The sequence below is a fragment of the Taeniopygia guttata genome, chromosome 17, assembly GCF_048771995.1.
Source record: "Taeniopygia guttata chromosome 17, bTaeGut7.mat, whole genome shotgun sequence".
Classification (NCBI taxonomy): domain Eukaryota; kingdom Metazoa; phylum Chordata; class Aves; order Passeriformes; family Estrildidae; genus Taeniopygia; species Taeniopygia guttata.
In genome coordinates this window covers 7462735-7479356 of record NC_133042.1, presented here as the reverse complement: position 1 = coordinate 7479356, position 16622 = coordinate 7462735, and the positions used below count along the sequence as shown (strand labels likewise).

The following is a 16622-nucleotide window of genomic DNA, read 5'->3' as shown; positions in this document are numbered from 1 at the left end:
TCGGTATTTCACAGATCTGTAAATGTTTTTTTAAAGATGCTCAATCCAACACTTAGCTGGCTATAACAAGGACTTAAGGGAGCAAAAGGCTCTTTTTTCTTTTTTCTTTCTTTTGCTCTGTTGCTTCATTAGCTCTGGGAGCACTGGTTCCATTACTGTGAGTTTTCCTGTATAATTTAAGAAAATAATGAAAGCATGCATATTTTCCTTTAGTATTCTTGGCATTAAATCTGTCTTTAAATTTGTTTAACTCCTTTTTTTTTATATATATATATATATATATATATACACAGTGTGGGTTGGTATCTTTTTGAATATTTCAAAACTGTAGAAATTGTTTTGGGTTGTTTTTATTCGAGATAGAAGCTGGTTTGTTTTTATTTTTAAGATTGAAACATGAAAAAAAAAATCATTGCTACAATCCGTAAGTTCCCATTGCTGTGTGGCAATGGAATCAATGCATGCATTTCTCAAAAATATCAGTATTCCATGTTTTCTTTCTTCTCTCACAAGCATCCATGAGAAATACTGTGCTGTGAAGGGATCAGAATGAGGTAATTTTTGTGTAAACAGCACCGAGATTTAGTATGAATTTTGTTTTTTTTTTTTTATCTTCCAGGATCAATAACTGTTTCATGTTTTTGTTCAATAGGGATGGATTTTGGAAGGCTTTCCTGAAAACCAGGAGCAGGCATGGATGCTGCAATCATCTGGCATTTTTCCTAGGCATGTTGGTAAGCAGTACAAGGTTTGGGTGTGATTGATTGCATCCAGGAGGAAAGACTAGAAGGGTTTGTCTCAAAAAATCCTGAATAAATTCAATACCAATGCTGGAGACAGAGTCACCAGACAGCAGAATATTTCAGCAGGGTTGAAAGCCTGAGGTAACCTGGGAGACTTTAAGCCCTGTCTTTCACAGCCTTTTCTCCTTCCACGTCAGAGCTCTGTAAATTCCAGACCCTACACCAAGTGCTTTGGAGCAGCTACAAGTAGCTTTGCTCCTGACTTCCATCCCTAAAAATCAGTTTTTATTCTTAGACTAAACCAATTCCTCATTTGCTAAACACAAATGTATGCTTCTGTTGAATTAGGGAATGTGAATTTCACCAAGTGAAGTGGAAACATGATGATTTTAGTTTGACCTTTCATTCAGAGTGGGGCTGGATTCTGTCTGGTTTTGGGAGGAATGTTTGCAGATCTTGACAGCTGCCCTTGCCATACAGGAGAAGCCACTTGTCCCAAATTAAAGAACCTATTTAGAATATAAAAAAATTACTGCAGTTGTGTGGAATGCAGTGTGAAATGATAAATGCAGAACTTGCCAGTGCACAGTGAACAGAATTTATCCAACTTGAATTGTCACTTTAGATTTGATTTGGATGATATTCAACTGTTAATGAAGAACTCAGAATGACTGCAGTAGAGTTAGGCAAAAATGTTTAATGTCTAGTACTTGCATGTATTTTTAATATACCTAATAACATTTGAAGTTGAGTTTTGCTCACAATTATATCTGTGCCACCAAGACCTGAATGAGAATCTTACAGCTCAGCCTGTCTAGTTAATCAAAAAGAAGATTGAGAGGAGATGAGATTTACCGTGTGTGAGTACCTTAATAGGGAGAAAAGTGCCTGAAAAAGCCATTTAATACAGAGAAGAAAGTCATAAAAAGAACTTGTTTGAAATCTGTAATCAAATGCACTGAAAATAGTAATTAAATTATAGTGTTTAACTGCAAGGATGATTAGCCAAAAGCAACCCAGGGAACTGACAGGTTCTTCCTCTTTTGATGCTTTCTAATCAAGTTTGAACACTTTTCTGTGAGATTATAAAAAAAGAAATCCGTTTCACTGGTGTCGCCACCAAAGAACCTGGGTAAAAAGTAATGTTTGTGGTGTAGAAGAGAATCAGTTTTGAGTGCTCAGTGGGAACTTCTGTCTGAGGCTCCAGAGACAAATTTTTATTGCTGCTGGTGATGTTTTTTGGATAATGGGGACAGTTAGTGCCCATGGGTACTGGATTCATGGGTATTTTATCCCACTGTATTGTTTAGTAGGTGAAGCAAAATTCTGATTAAAATGAAGTAAAATATTTGCAGGGATAATGCTGGGAAACAAGAATGAGGCAAATGTGCTCGAGATTAATTCAGCCACCTTTAATAGTAGGATACATCTGAACAGTTACAGGGAATAAAGCAAATAATTAACAAGAGCTACACTTCTAAATTTTTTCTTCTTTTTTCCTTTTTGTTGCCTAGTTATGCTCTATGCCCCAGACACTGTGCTGATTGAGAGGAGTGGTGGGAAAAGGCTGGATCCCCTCACACAAGGTGCAGTATGTTTGTTCCTGACCTCCCCTGCAGACTGCGGTGTGCTTGGTCTCAGAAATGTTGTAGTACTACTGATGGGGTTAAAATTTAAATGGGAACAATTTAAGAACTTGTAGGAATCTGTAATTATAAATTTCAGATTTTTGGAAGTGGTATTTGTTGACATTACATTATTTTCAGTGCCAATAAATTACAGGAAAATAAAAAGCTCAGTATTGAGGCTGCAAACATTGGACAATGGCAGTACAGAATATTTAAAGGTTAGATCTGTCCATATGAGTTGATAATTTTGCTCTGCATCTCTGCTCTGTCCTACTTCATTTCTGAGGTGCAAGGATTCATTTAGGTTAAATAAAATAATTTCCATTAGGTTAATGAAAAGCATTTCTATTAAATAAACTGTAAAATAGACTCAGCTCTGTATTGTCTGTTGAATTTTATCATCAATTATCCATCACGAGATAAAATCCTGACATTGCTCAATAAAAAAATCAGGTTGGATGTTTTGAGGAGTGGAATTAAGAGGGACATTCTTAACTAAATCATGCTCTTAGCTCCTAACCATGTTCCCTGTAGAGGTTTTCCACACAACCTTTGACTGGCCAAGTGACCCCCTGGTGCAGCAGAGGTTGGTGAAACCAGAAGACCTCTCTGAGCAGGAGGTGTCCAAGAAGCTGCTGGAATATCACAGGAACTTCCCAGATATTTTCCACATCTACCAGAAAGTTCTGAAATCCATCAATGCAGACCAGCCCTCCGTGGATGTTCTCTCCAAGGGTAAATATGTGCTTTGGGGCAAGTGGAGAAAGTCCTGTTTGAGGGGTGGCTCCTGGCTGCTGGAGTCAGTTTGTAGCATTAGGCAGCACAGATGGCTCCCAGCTGATTTTTGCTCTCTCTAGAGCAGCATTTGGGCTGTTCCTGGTAATTATTTTACTGGAATAAGTGCAGATAACAGGAAATTCTCAGCTCAGTCCTGCCAAGGAGGAGCTGACTCAGTAGAGCAAATGTCACCATCATTTCTGTGAGTGTCTCTTCTAAAAGGGAGCCCTGTGGCTCAATTGTTCATCTCCCAAAGGGCCACTACATCCCAAAGTCTGAGAGCAACAAGGAGGAGTAGTTCAAAGCTGGGAACATTTCATTGTTTAAAAGCTGTTTGTGCTGGGAGCTTTCCTGTTCATCACTTCTTGTTTGCCTTTGCTTGACTGTAATGCAATCTGACTTTTAATGTTGATCCTTCTAGAAGAGAATAAGGAAACTGCCAGAAAGACCAAGTGATGTACTTTGTAGCTGTCAGTCTGCAGATGAGCTCTTATATCCCAGTAATTTTGCATCTCAAAAAGGTCTTTTTTTTTTAATAACAAGTGCTGCACTTTTAAGATAAACAAGTAGGAAGTTTATATTCTGAATTTCCACATTAATTACCTCTAAATTACTTAATTAAATTTAAAAGTTCATATCATCATTCATAAAGAATTCATGCCTTGAATTGTAAATAAAAATGTGAGTGCCTGAATATTAATTATTATTAATTAATAATGTAGTGAGATAAATTGAAAACTGGAATGAAAAAATCCTCTCTAGATCTTTTTTCTGCAGTGCATCAAGCAGCCAGATTTTTTTTTAAAGAATAATTAGATGTGGAGACTGTCTAGGGGATCATTACTCCTAATTAACTTGGTTATTTACTGCAAATTAAGCATCATTTGTAAGCAGGGTGCTTTGCCTGTAATGTTTGTGCTTTTCAATACACTGGGTTGTGGAAAATGTTCAGAATAACTGGAGCACTGCTTGGGTAGCTGATACTCAGGGTGTCAACAAACACTATTTTCTGGTAGGATTTTCCAGGTTTTTTGTTTAGATTTTTATTGCCCCAGCTAACATAAAAAAAAAAAAAAAAAAGAAAAAAAAAAAGAAAAAGAGATCTCTCATAAATATGAGCAGTATTGTGGGCTTTTTCACACAATTATAAGATGTTGTGAACTTGAATGCAGTTGCTGCTGCCCTGATGTGGGAAGTGACACCCAATGCAGGATTCCAGTTCTGCAGGAAGAGATGGAGACAATCCCATGTGGCTGCAGTTTTAGTTTCTCAATACTTAGGGCTACTATGTAGAAATTTGAATTTGCTGGAGGTACTTCTTTATTAGAAAAGATTTTCTAATCATACCAAAGCATCTAAGGGAGGATTCCCTGAAAAATTGTTGATACAGAGCAATGTGTTGACAATGGCCCTAAAATCCTGATCCTCAGGATGTTCCCCACCAATCCTTTTCTGCTTTTTTAATATAGCTCATGACTCATACAAACACTCATGTTTAAATTTGTCCTATTCCTTAGCCTATTTTGTTTTTTTTTTTTTAATTACAAAGACTCTTTAGAGAGTTTTATTGGAACTGAAGATCTCACAGAAACTGAGAGAGGCTGCAGCTCGTCTGGGCTCCCCTTTGGTTGTATCCACTGCAATCCCAGGGGAATCAGAGCCTGTGCAGATGTGTCCTTGCTGCTTTGCTCATGGCCAGCCATGGCAAGTGGGATCAGTGCCAAAAAGTTTCATTTTGGCATTTGCCTGATGCCTGGAAAACTTACATGGCTTGAGGTGCTCCCTTCCGTGGCATTCTCAGCCATCAGATGGGCTCAGCTATGCCCAAATACAATCCCAATTTGTCCTCACTGCCAATGCTGTGACATTTTTTGGCTTCCTGGTGACCTCTCAGGTGTTTTTTTGGGATTGTAACAAAGTCCAGGTCTCTGTAATGTGGTAATGCTGATGATGCTTCACATGTCCCCTGGTCTTTCCAAACCTGCAGGTTGACCTGAAGGTGCTATTTCCTGCTTGAAGCAAAATTTAGGAGAATGGTGTCCAGCAAATGAGTGGAATCAGGCAGAGAAGCTCAAATATTCTTTACAAGTTACACAAAAAAGGATGGGTAAAAGAATAAAACATCCACACTCAGTTCTGTGTTGTCAAGGCTGAGCAGTGTCATGACACACTGTGCTACAAGTCTATAATATTGTAATTAGGAGTCTTAATCACACACAGCTGGATAAATGTCATTAATTTAACATCTCAAGTTTTTACACTTAAATATTTGTTCAGAAACTGCAGAAAGTATTAAATGTAATTACAGCCTTCTATAATTTGCATGGTAAAATTGTAGCTATCAAGCAAAAATTACTTCTGCTAAAAACAACATGGTAAGAGAGCAATTATTAATTGAATCTGCTCTTTAAAATGGTTTGACAGGCACTGATGAAAGAAAGAGGAGTGTAATGATAGTGAGATTTCTAAAATGCCTCTCAGAGTAAATTGCTGATAGGACAATTTTCTGTCAGTGTCCCGATTTTGGGTGCAGAAAGGATGTTTCAATGATAAAATAAACCATGACCAACATTTCCTTTAAAGCAGATAATAGTTAATCAATGATTATATAATCTTTTTTTAAGCAATGGGTTAAAACCTGTAATTTTTGCTTTTCTCCCCTGTTGCAGTGCTTGCCTTTGTCCAAACCAGGCACAGATCTGCTGCCCCCTTTACACCCCGGATTCTCTTTCTGGGCCCCCCAGGCAGTGGGAAGAGCCTGCAGGCAGCACTGATAGCTCAGAAATATGATGTTATCAACCGTAAGTTCTCAGCAAACATGCACTTTGCTCAATTCCCCCTTTCTCTCTCTTTGATCATTTATTTTTCTGTCTTTCTTACTTGCTTCTAAAATGTCTCTCTTTGTCCGTTGCTGTGGATGTCAATTTATTGAAGAGAGTGAAAAGTATTTGAATGAAGAAGTGTAAACTAAGTATATATGCTGTGACAAACCAGCTCTGAGGTTTTTTTTAGTCATAATTTCATCATTTTTATACCTTTTACATCTGTATTTTTCTATTGTTAGACTCCTGCAGTTCTCTGAATTCTTCTGTGGATCAGTGGATTATGAGTAATGATTTCAGTTTCAGCTCTCTGACCAAAATTGGGGCAGAATTCTTTTAAAACAGAATTCACTCTGAACTTTAGCGAGGTCTCAGGCTCTGCACAGCTCAAGTAATGTGTGAGAAAATGAAGGAATTACTTAAAGTTCCTTTCTTCTCTAAAGGAAATCCAAAAAGTTCTGCATGGGACTTGTTCACGATTAACATTAAATGTGAAAAAGTTCTGTATATAAAAGTGCAGCTTGCTGATATGGTCAGTGCAATATTTTCCATGTTCTTCTAACAGTGGAGTAACCATAAATTGTTTTGAACAAATGTCTGGTAGCTGTAAAATTTGCTGATTAGTCACATCATCTTAGTTAAGCAAAATTCAGTTTTGATAGAATATTTCTGCTGTCAGTTATTGTGCCATTGCTGTATTTTAAACACTCATGTGAGAAACTAAATATTTGTAGATTTTTTCAAAGCTGTATTTTTAGTAATTGTGTAATTGGCTTAAAGAAAACAAAACATGCTTGAATGTATTAAAAATTATTTTGTTCTTGTCCTTTTGAATTTTTTTTCAACTTTTTTTCCTAAAACTGCAGGTTTCATAGTGTTCCATCTAGGTCAAAATTTGCATTTTTTTTTTCCAAAGTAACTGCATTATGAGAGATTTGCAGCTCTTTTTATTAAACATCATTACCAGTGCTTTACCATATGTTGAATTTTATTTTAAGTATTCTATAAACCAAATATTAGAAGAATTAAGTATTTAATACAGAGTTAGAAGACCATCATTTTTCTGAATAATATTCAGCATACACTTCATTTCTATTAGGCCATTGGGTTTGAAGCTCAAGCTCAAAAATTTAAATCTATATTTAAATAGTCTCATGAATTGGATTGAATTTAGGTGTGTACTTATTAGGTGTCTTAAATTGGGGTCTGTGCACTGATTTCTGTTGTGTTTTTTACACTATTTATTATGAATATGAATTTGCTTCTCCGGGACAACTGGTGATTGTTCAAATTGTCACTTAAATATTGAATTTGATCAGCTTTGTCCCAGGAGCACTGCCAGCTTTGGCTGGCAGTGTGATTAACAGCAATAAACTGATTTAAGGGCTCCACATTCTCCCATCAAAGGCAGTTCCTGTCAGTGCTATTGATTCCAGGAAGAAAGGAATCAATTTAGGATTATTAATTAAATAATCTCCAGGGGGACCTATAGCTAATATTTTTACCAAAAATAATTGGAGTTGTAACCAGGATTTCTGCTGCTGTGTGACCTCTCCATGTCTTGGTTCCCTCCCTCACCTGGGCAGCCCAAAACACGAATATTTCATGTACAGCTCTGCTGGCTCAAACCTGAAATCTGCATCTCCTGGTGTTCTCTGTGTGTTTGAAATCAATGATAATATTGCATTAGCAGAGTTTTTTAAATGTAATCCTTACATGATCATTAAATGTTCCAGGGAGGCCCTTCCTGAGCTGAGCATTATGCTGCACCTCCAGCAGTGTGGTTCAGATGCTGTTCAGCAGCTGGAACTTTATCCAGTAATTACAAGTTTATAAAAAGTGAAAGCCACTAGCAATCCCTTGAGTTGTTATTTCAGAAATATATTTGCTTAATATAATTCTCTCCATTTTTAATATGTTCTTTGCCAAATATATTCTTTTTTTTTTTTTCATTCCATATTCTCAATCTTCTTGCTTTTCACTCTGCTTGGCCAAAAAATCCCGACAAAACCCCTAACAGCAAACTCAAAAAACATACAACTTTTATTTTATTCAGTGACCTTATTCCAGTATGCAGCTTCTGGGTTCTTTTCTTTTCTTTGTTGCTTCCTTTTTAAAATTTAACCTTGTGTCTTTTTTGTTCTTCCTTCCTGTTAGTTTGCTGTGGGCAACTGCTAAAGGAAGCTGTTGCAGACAACACAAAACTTGGAGAACTCATTAAGCCTTACATTGACAGTGGATGCCCAGGTAGGGCACGTTGTTGTCTCATTACACTGGAGTTACAAATCTGTAGCAAAAACCAAATTGTGAGTGATTTTTTTGTTGGTCAGATTCTGTTCAGAGTGGCCTGAAGGTCAATTAAGTCCATTTATTTCATGGGATTTGTAGCACTGCATAACAGATGTTAGATTTCTAAGTTTTTTTCTCTATCCATAAAGCAAATATTCACTGTTCCAGTTAAATTCAGATTTCTTGTGCACATTCTGAAATCCGAATTCCATGTTTTAATCTCTAAATCTAAATAAGAATTCTGGTATCAGCTCAAACTCTTTTTAAAGCACACTATTGTGTCAAGCTGCTTTCAAAGCACAATAATATTTGTGTTTCATTTTATATTTGGATGTTGACTTTTAGAATGCTGCCATAGTTTCCTCTACTTTCATGTAAATATTTTTAAATTAAAGTTTCTTTTTACTCCATTTCTATCAGCATTTTTGCTTGTGGGAGGGCACTGCCACATGAATGTTGGGTATACTTTGCTGGGATTTCTGCAGGGATTTCAGATAAATCATAAATGCTGTGAGCTCCTGAGGGCAGCAGCTGTTACAGTTGTCCTGCTGTCTGTGTGGTGGGTATTAGAAATCAGAGAATATCTGCAATTAAAGAGGAGAAGTCGTGTTGCAGGAGGGTGGAAGAATGTTTATTTTGCCAAATTGCAATGGCCTGGAAGAGGAACTTCCTGTGCTGTTTCTGGAAACAACCCAAATGGTTTCCAGTGGTACAAACACCAGGAGACAATCGTGCTGAAGATGGGGAAATCTCAGTTAAACTTCAGTATTAATGGAATTTTGAGCAAAGCCCCCCAGAGCAAAGAGAAATCTTTGTTGTCCTTTATTTTTAGCAAAGAAATGTATTTGGCAAGGTGAAAAGCTTGAAAATCTCCTTTGTTTTTTGCACGGTAATTTAATTCTGAGGCTGAATTAGACAGTTCTGAAACACGAGCCTTTAAAATTAGCTGAGCTTCCCTTGATACCAGAGATTCAGGACTTTTCCAGGCCTTTCCAAAAGATCTTTGGCAACCTGGAGCTTTGGGGGTGCCATCCCTCTGTCAGGCACTTTATCAAGGCACAGGGATTTTATCTCTGAACTCCATCTCCAGTGCAGGGATTGCATTTATTCTTGATTCACTCCCCAGCTCAGTGCATTCACGGCACTGAGAGCTGCTGTGGGGGCTTAGGGGTGGGCAGCAGGAGTCTCTGCAGCCTGACAGAGAAAATTTGGGTCCTCTGGAATGGGCACAGACATCTAGGAGAGGATTTTATGAATTAGAGATTCCCAGAATGGGTATTTAACTCAAAGGGAGAGATGTCAGAGTGTGGTGTGCAGGGGATCCAGGGTCTCCAGGTGTGGCAATAATTCCTTCCTGACCTAACTGGGGCTGGTTTTGAGTGCAGTTTAACTCCCACATGATGATCCTTTTAGCCTCTAGGCCTGTCTTTCATGGTATCCATTAATTTCAGAATCTTATGTGCATGCTGTAATTTCACTGTCTGCTCATCTCTGTGGAGAGGAGGACTGTAAATACCTCACTCTCTAAATTTCAGTTGTGGCTGAGATGGGAGTTTGGATAATCTGTTTATTCCAAGATAGCTCCTTTAAGAGCTTCCTTTACTAAAATGTTCTTTGTGTGTTTTATAAACTTAATCTTAACTATTAAAGTTCCTTAAAGGAGATGCATTCCCAGTAGAGTAAAATAATTGCAAAGATCATAATTTTTAGCCAGTCCTAAAAATATGCACATCCTTAGTCCAAGGGAGCTGCTTTCATTTCAGGAAAATGAAATTGAAGTTGTATTTCCTTTCTTCCTCCAAATTAGAAATTATTTCAGATTTAGATTAATTTTTTTAATACAGCATACACAGATAAAGCTGTACAACACTTCTGAATATTAATAAGGATCATAACTGTATTTCTGTGCATTATGCTAAAAATTCTCCCTTAGATTTGCTGATATGCACATATATATTTTATTTGGTGGGACACAGCACAAAATTAAGGGCTGAATAAAGATAAATATCATCCAGCAAAACCAGAAATAATAAGTTCTGTCATTTTGCTAATCTTCCTCTCCCAGGGATAACAAAGAATGAATTTACATTAGTAAACACTAACAAGAATTCATTACTGCCCTCACAAGAGGCTTGGAGAAAATGGAATAACAGAGGAAGAGGAAAGGTGGGCAAAGAATCTTTGCATCTTTGCTCTCTTGCTGCAGCCCATGTTAAAACAGGGGAAAGATTCTCCTGTGATTGATTGCAGTCAGTTTGCAGAAAATCTCACTTGCAAAAACTCAGTGTAGCCAATAGCAGACAGTGTTGTAAGTGGAAAAGCAATTAGAACTTCAACCTTTTCATTGCATTTCTGGCTTTTAGAGGCTTAGCTGTTCCTGTGGGTGGGGAATCATGCAAGTGACATTGGCACAGAGCAAGGGAACCAAAGGCAGACCAGGAAAAATGTTGTTCTCCAATCATTACTTGTCAAAATGAAAGCAGTGCCATAAAAGCTTGAGGACATGCCTCATATATTCTTAAAATGCTCCCCCAGGGGACTGATCTCAGTGTGTTTCTCTTCTTGTGGACACCACTGACTGCACGCAATTAGTCATTTAAGATGTGCCAACAGGGTGTGTTGTGGTCTGTAAGAGCTCAAAGCCCTGCCTGACTCATTATTGAGTTACTGAGGCTGCCCACTGCCTGTTCTGCTCCAGTTCTGCTTGGCTAACCCACATCTCTTCATGGCTTTAGGATTCATCCACATTCCTTGTGCTCTTTTTCCTCTACTCCTGCTTCATGGATTTCAGGAACAGCCCAGACAATCCTGTTATTCACCCCAAAAGGCAACCCAGTATTCCCACTGTCTGTATTTTCTGATGTTTTGTATATGGTGATTTATTTCACTTAATGAAGGCAGCATAGATATTTTTGAGCCCATTAATTTTTTAATTCCCAGGACATTCTAGTCTACAATAGGTGCACACTAGATATTGAAAAATGCATTATTGGTGATAAGTTCAGTAGCCTGACAGGTTTCTGCCTGAGTTTTGCTTTGGACAACCAGTCTGAAGTGCAGAGATTGTTCCTTTAGGATGTTGTGGTTTCACTGAGTACTGGGTAGTTATTGTTAACTATACTAAGGGCAGAAAATCACCAACACTGGAGTCTAAGGCCAGTCTTCTGGTCCCTAACACAATTAGATTAACTCTTGGTCAATAATGCTAAATTCAGCACACACCATTTGCTTGGGCATGGAGTGATCACTGCTAATTAATATATCTGTTTGTGAGGCTGTAATAAATAGAGCCAAGAAAAGTGAGATGACAGGAAAGCAGCATGAAGGGAAAAAAAAACCCCAAAACACTCCCAAACCAGTATGATTCTGCTTTTCAGCTGGGAGAACTACTATTAGTTTGGGTGATTGGATTTTTTCCCACCAAAATGAAGATTCAGGAGGTAAGAGAACTGATTCATGGAACACACAGAACGTTGCACTGTTTGCAGCCTGTTAGAGCTGAACACACACAATCTGTGTTGGTTTTTTCCTCTTCCTTTTTCTATTTTTTTTTTAAGTTGTAATATCTGAAGCTGTCCCCAATGGCAGTCTGCACATAGGGGGTAAAATCTGGAATTCCCTAATTTCTCCTGTTTTCTAATAAAAACTATTACTTGTACAAACACAGATCTCCCCTTATTTTAAATTGCAGTGGTTTTAAAGGGGTGCTTTTGAAAGTTGGGGTCCCCTGGTGATTGTGATCACAGTCTCACTGAAAACACTTTGCTCTGTGCGGGGTGGGTTTGTTTTGGCTTGTTTTTTTGGTTTTTTTTGTTTTGTTTTTTTTTTACATCAAATTAATATTCTCATCACTGAGCCTGAAACACAGATTTGACAATAGAGCAGCTCCTCTTTGTTAAAAACTCGCCGAGAGTTTCGGAGTTGAAAGGACGAGTAAATCTTGATATCTGAGGGGGTAAGCTCGGTGTTATTTCTTGTTTTTAAGAGTGCTGTACTGGCGAGCTGCAAGCTGTCTGAACATTGCAGAGACCCTTTGGGAGCTCCATTGGTTTTCAGCAAGCCTTTGCATGCAGTGTGTTTGTACTGGCTGAAGACAGCGCATGGCTCTCTAAATAATTTACAAGTTGATTAATAGACTCACATGGGTATAATTAGAAGAGGGAGAGACAGCAGCTACAGTAACGGGTACAGTGCTTGGGGGAACTAGAGACTTTATTTTTTTTAAAGAAACTTTCTAGGGTGCTGGGCGTTTGAAGATAAGTTGGGAAGAGCTCAGTGCCTCTTCTCTTTTGAAGTGGAAATAGGACAGTTTGAATCCGTCGAGTTTAATTTTTCACAAGCTTTAGGGGCCCTGCAGTGCAACTCCCTTTTTATTATTGAAAAAAACTCTCCATTTTTCTTTCATTTTTCACACACACACACACAGAGTCCAAACAGGAGCTAATAAACAAATCGATTTTCTACTTTATTTAAGTTAGTTTTACAGCAATTCTGTAGCTCCCCTAAATGTGCACCTTGCTTACGAATAAACTGTGTAAAGTTACAGAGATATTTATGAATACACCACACTTTAATTTATGCATTTTTAAGAAACCTTCACCTCTGTTTGACAATGCTTTTGAAGTAGCTCCGTTTTTCAAGTCAAACTTTTGACTTTTCCTCTGGGACTGCTACAAAGGTTTTTTTATGGAAAATAGGTATCAGTCTCTTTTCCTACTAGGAGAAAATTGGTGGTCAAGAGAACATAATAAAATTTATTTTTTTATTTTCTCTTTTAGGTGGCCGTATTTTTATATGAGATGCAAGCTTGTAGAATACAAAGTTTTAAATGCAGACGTATGGGCAGTAGGTTGTAATTTTCTTCCCTGAGTTTTACTTTTTCATGTGTTGAATCCCTGCAAGATGATAAATCAGAATTCCCTTTTCCTTTATTTGAAAATCTAGAATGTCTTTTTCTTTATTCCACAATCCAGATTGGTGTATCTGTCTGGCAGATACTCAGGGCTGGAGTGAGCCTTGGTCTACAAAGATATTTTTAAAGGCCACCCCACTTTGGAGTAAAACCAAAACAACCAAAAAATCCACCCTAAAAAGCCAACCCTGGAAGCCAGACCAGGCAAAATAAATGGGATTTGATTAAAGAGAGGAGTGCAGTTGTTTTCTGGAGCAATTGTGATAATCAGTCAGTTCATGGATATGGTCCTGCCTATATAAGATGGTTTTGCAGTGATATTCACCATTCCTGCTGTTGCTGGAGGATCAATATTCCAATATTTGTTCCACAAACCCTCATGGATTTGAGTGAAAATGTGGCCCTTGGCCATTTGGGGCCTCGTGGTTGTCAGGGGCTTTTAAAATGCAAAGTACAATATAAATGTGAAGTATTAATCTTTTATATTTATATTGATCTTCATTGCTGACAGTTATTCTTTAAAATTTAGGGAACTGGGGGTTCCTTTCCTTTCCTTTTCTTGCAGCACTGTGTTCTCACCAAAGTGCTGCTTACCTGAATTCTGGGTGGTTTTCAGTTTGAGGTGGGGATATCATAGGAATCTTTATACAAAAGCCAAGAAGGAAAAGCACATTCCATGTTGTCAACATCCTCCTTTTTTTGGAATTTACCATAAAATTCTGAGTTTGGCTCTGTTTCACGGGGTGTAACACAAACAGAACCAGGCTGCTGTATGAAACAACCTGACTAGGAAAACACCAACCAGCTTTTGTGTATCCTTTTATATTTTTTAATGTCCTTTAATGTGGCTGGGAGGTGTCTGGAGAAGGGGAGACAGAGGACAGGGCAGGATCCATCCCACTTTTGGGGGTCTGGAGCACCAGGTGGCAGCAGGCAGCCCTGGTGGGGATGAGGAGCTCCTTCAGGAGCACCCTCCCTTCTCACCCCACGGGAAGCAGCATTTGCTGTAAAAAGCCACAATGTTTTTCACTGTGTTCATCAGATCAATTTATTAATTTTTTTAATTATTATTATCACTGTCGAGAAGGGTTTGTAGGTCAAATTCCACGCTGTGTTCTTCAGCAGAGCTGTGCTTTTAGAAATAAGGAGGCAATAGGAATTTGGTAGATGATGGAAATGAGTTCAATGGGTTTGAAGTGTAAGTTGTTCTCTGTCCAACTGGAGTCTCTCTGTAGAAACAAAAGGAGTAAAAAGAAATACAAATATCCATTTTGTTACTGGTTTTAGAAACTTTCAGAGTAGACACATCCCTGTGAGACAGTTCAGAGGAGCTCTTGTCTCCCAGGCAGGTAAACTGAGGCAGAAAGCCTCGTTCAGCTGGAGCCCAGCCCCAGGCAGGGAGTGTGGGTGGGTACCCAGTGTGTGGATCCTGACCTGGGATTCCCTGGGAGCCGCGGCCATCAGGCAAATCCATAGAAAACAGCACAGAGGTTTTTAGTGGGAAAAAAGCTTTTTTTTTGCATGCTGGATACTCAGTTTAGACTGAATTTCCTTTGCTGCTAACAGGTAAAGTGGTGTAAGGGGCTGGAATCTCATCACTAAATATGATTAGATGTAGATTCCTGAATCTCTGGTTTGATACCTATGAGGAAGAATTTCTAAAAGTCTTAATTGATCTTGTGTCATATAGTTTATGTTTATATATAATCGATAATTTGGGATTGTACCTGCTTTAGGAATAGTACCATTTCCACTTTAATACAGCTAATTTCTGTTTTAAATTCCCGAAACCCTAGAACAACAAAAACCAGGAAAGACTGGTTTCAATATATTCTAACAAGCAAAAATACGTTAGAGGTGGAAATTAAATATTTTATCGCATTATTTGTTTTACTGTATCAAAAGAATTAGTCCGATTCTTACAGAAGCCCTTCTCAGCAGTGTCAGACGAGCGAGTGGAGACGGGATTTCTGTAGGAACGGTCCCTTTGGCGGATCACATCCCGCCTTGTGCTCGCAGCGCTGCGGACCCGCGGCGGTGCCGGTGTTCGCTGTCCCTTCTTCAAACCCGGTAGAACCGGAGATGTTTTCAGTCCGGCGCTGTCGGGGCTTCGGGAGCCTCAGCACGTCCGGAGCGGGCGCGTTTTCCCCGAATTCCGAATTTTTCCCGACGTTTCGGCGGCGCCGCGGCCGCTGCTGCCCGCGGGGCGGGACCGGCTGCGCTGCCCGCCGTGACCGCGGGGTGGCGACAGAGAACAGCCAACGGGCCGGGCCGTGCGGGGCCGGGAACGGGCCGGGAATGTACCGGGAACGGGCCGGGAACACCGGGAACGTACCAGGAACACCGGGAACGTACCGGGAACGGGCCGGGAATGTACCGGGAACGGGCCGGGAATGTGCCGGGAACACCGGGAATGGGCCGGGAACGTACCGGGAATGTACCGGGAACGGGCCGGGAACACCGGGAACGTACCGGGAACGTACCGGGAACGTGCCGGGAACACCGGGAACGGGCCGGGAACGTGCCGGGAACACCGGGAACGTACCGGGAGCACCGGGATCCTGCGGGGCTGGGACCACCGGGAACACCCCGGGAACACCGGGATCCTGCGGGGCTAAGAGCCCCGGGAACATGCCGGGAGCACCGGGAACATCCCGGGAACACCGGGATCCTGCTGGGCTGGGACCACTGGGAACATCCCGGGAGCACCGGGATCCTGCGGGGCTGGGACCACCGGGAACATCCCGGGAGCAGCCGAATCCTGCGGGGCTGAGAGCCCCGGGAGCACCGGGATCCTGCGGGGCTGAGAGCCCCGGGAGCATCGGAATCATCCCGGTTGTCTTGCGGGGCTGACAGCTCCGGGACCACTGGGACATCCCGGGAGCACCGGGATCCTGCGGGGCTGAGACCCCCGGGACCACCCCAGCATCATCCCGGTTTCGCGGGGCTCAGAGCCCCACGACAACCCCGAGACCTCCGGGATCCTGCGGAACCGCGGGGCTGGAGACCCCCCGGGACCACTGGGGACCCCGCCGGGTGTGCAGGGACGGAGACCACCCAGAGCCCCCCGGGGGTCCCCAGGGCCCTGGGGGTGCGTGGGGCCAGAGCCTCCCGAGGCTTCTCCCCCGGAGGAGCCGATCCCCCTGTCCCGAACCGGGCGCTCTCCTCCCGGTGCCGGTGTTTGTTCCCGGTGCCCGAGCCGCTGCACGCAGCCCTGCCCGTCCTCACCCACCGGCGGCTCGGATCGATCAGCCCACGCGACGGTAAATCACTGCAAAATCATCCTCAAACACATTAAAAACCGATTGATACAATCTCAGTCCATAGCATCTCTGTGCGCCTTTACGCGGGCAAGAAAACAGAGTAGAAAAAGGCAGTTCCGCATTGTGAATCATCCAGAGTTTCTAGAGCAATAAAATAAGGAAATCTCATGCTTTGCTAGATTTGGGAT

General features: G+C 40.7%; 1 protein-coding gene across 4 annotated transcripts in view; it reads left to right on the top strand.

The window, feature by feature from the left end:
* The window catches only part of AK8 (adenylate kinase 8), a 63806-nt gene that overhangs the window by 17922 nt on the left and 29262 nt on the right, over positions 1–16622 (top strand). For 3 of the 4 annotated variants that reach the window (XM_072936733.1, XM_030286764.4, XM_030286763.4), the window contains 5 exons: positions 653–734; positions 2258–2329; positions 2906–3106; positions 5818–5949; positions 8128–8217. In XM_072936733.1, the coding sequence (XP_072792834.1) occupies positions 653–734; positions 2258–2329; positions 2906–3106; positions 5818–5949; positions 8128–8217 (577 nt within the window). Of the gene's footprint in view, positions 1–513; positions 555–652; positions 735–2257; positions 2330–2905; positions 3107–5817; positions 5950–8127; positions 8218–16622 lie in introns of all 4 variants that reach the window. The other variant, XM_030286769.4, reaches the window with a different exon arrangement.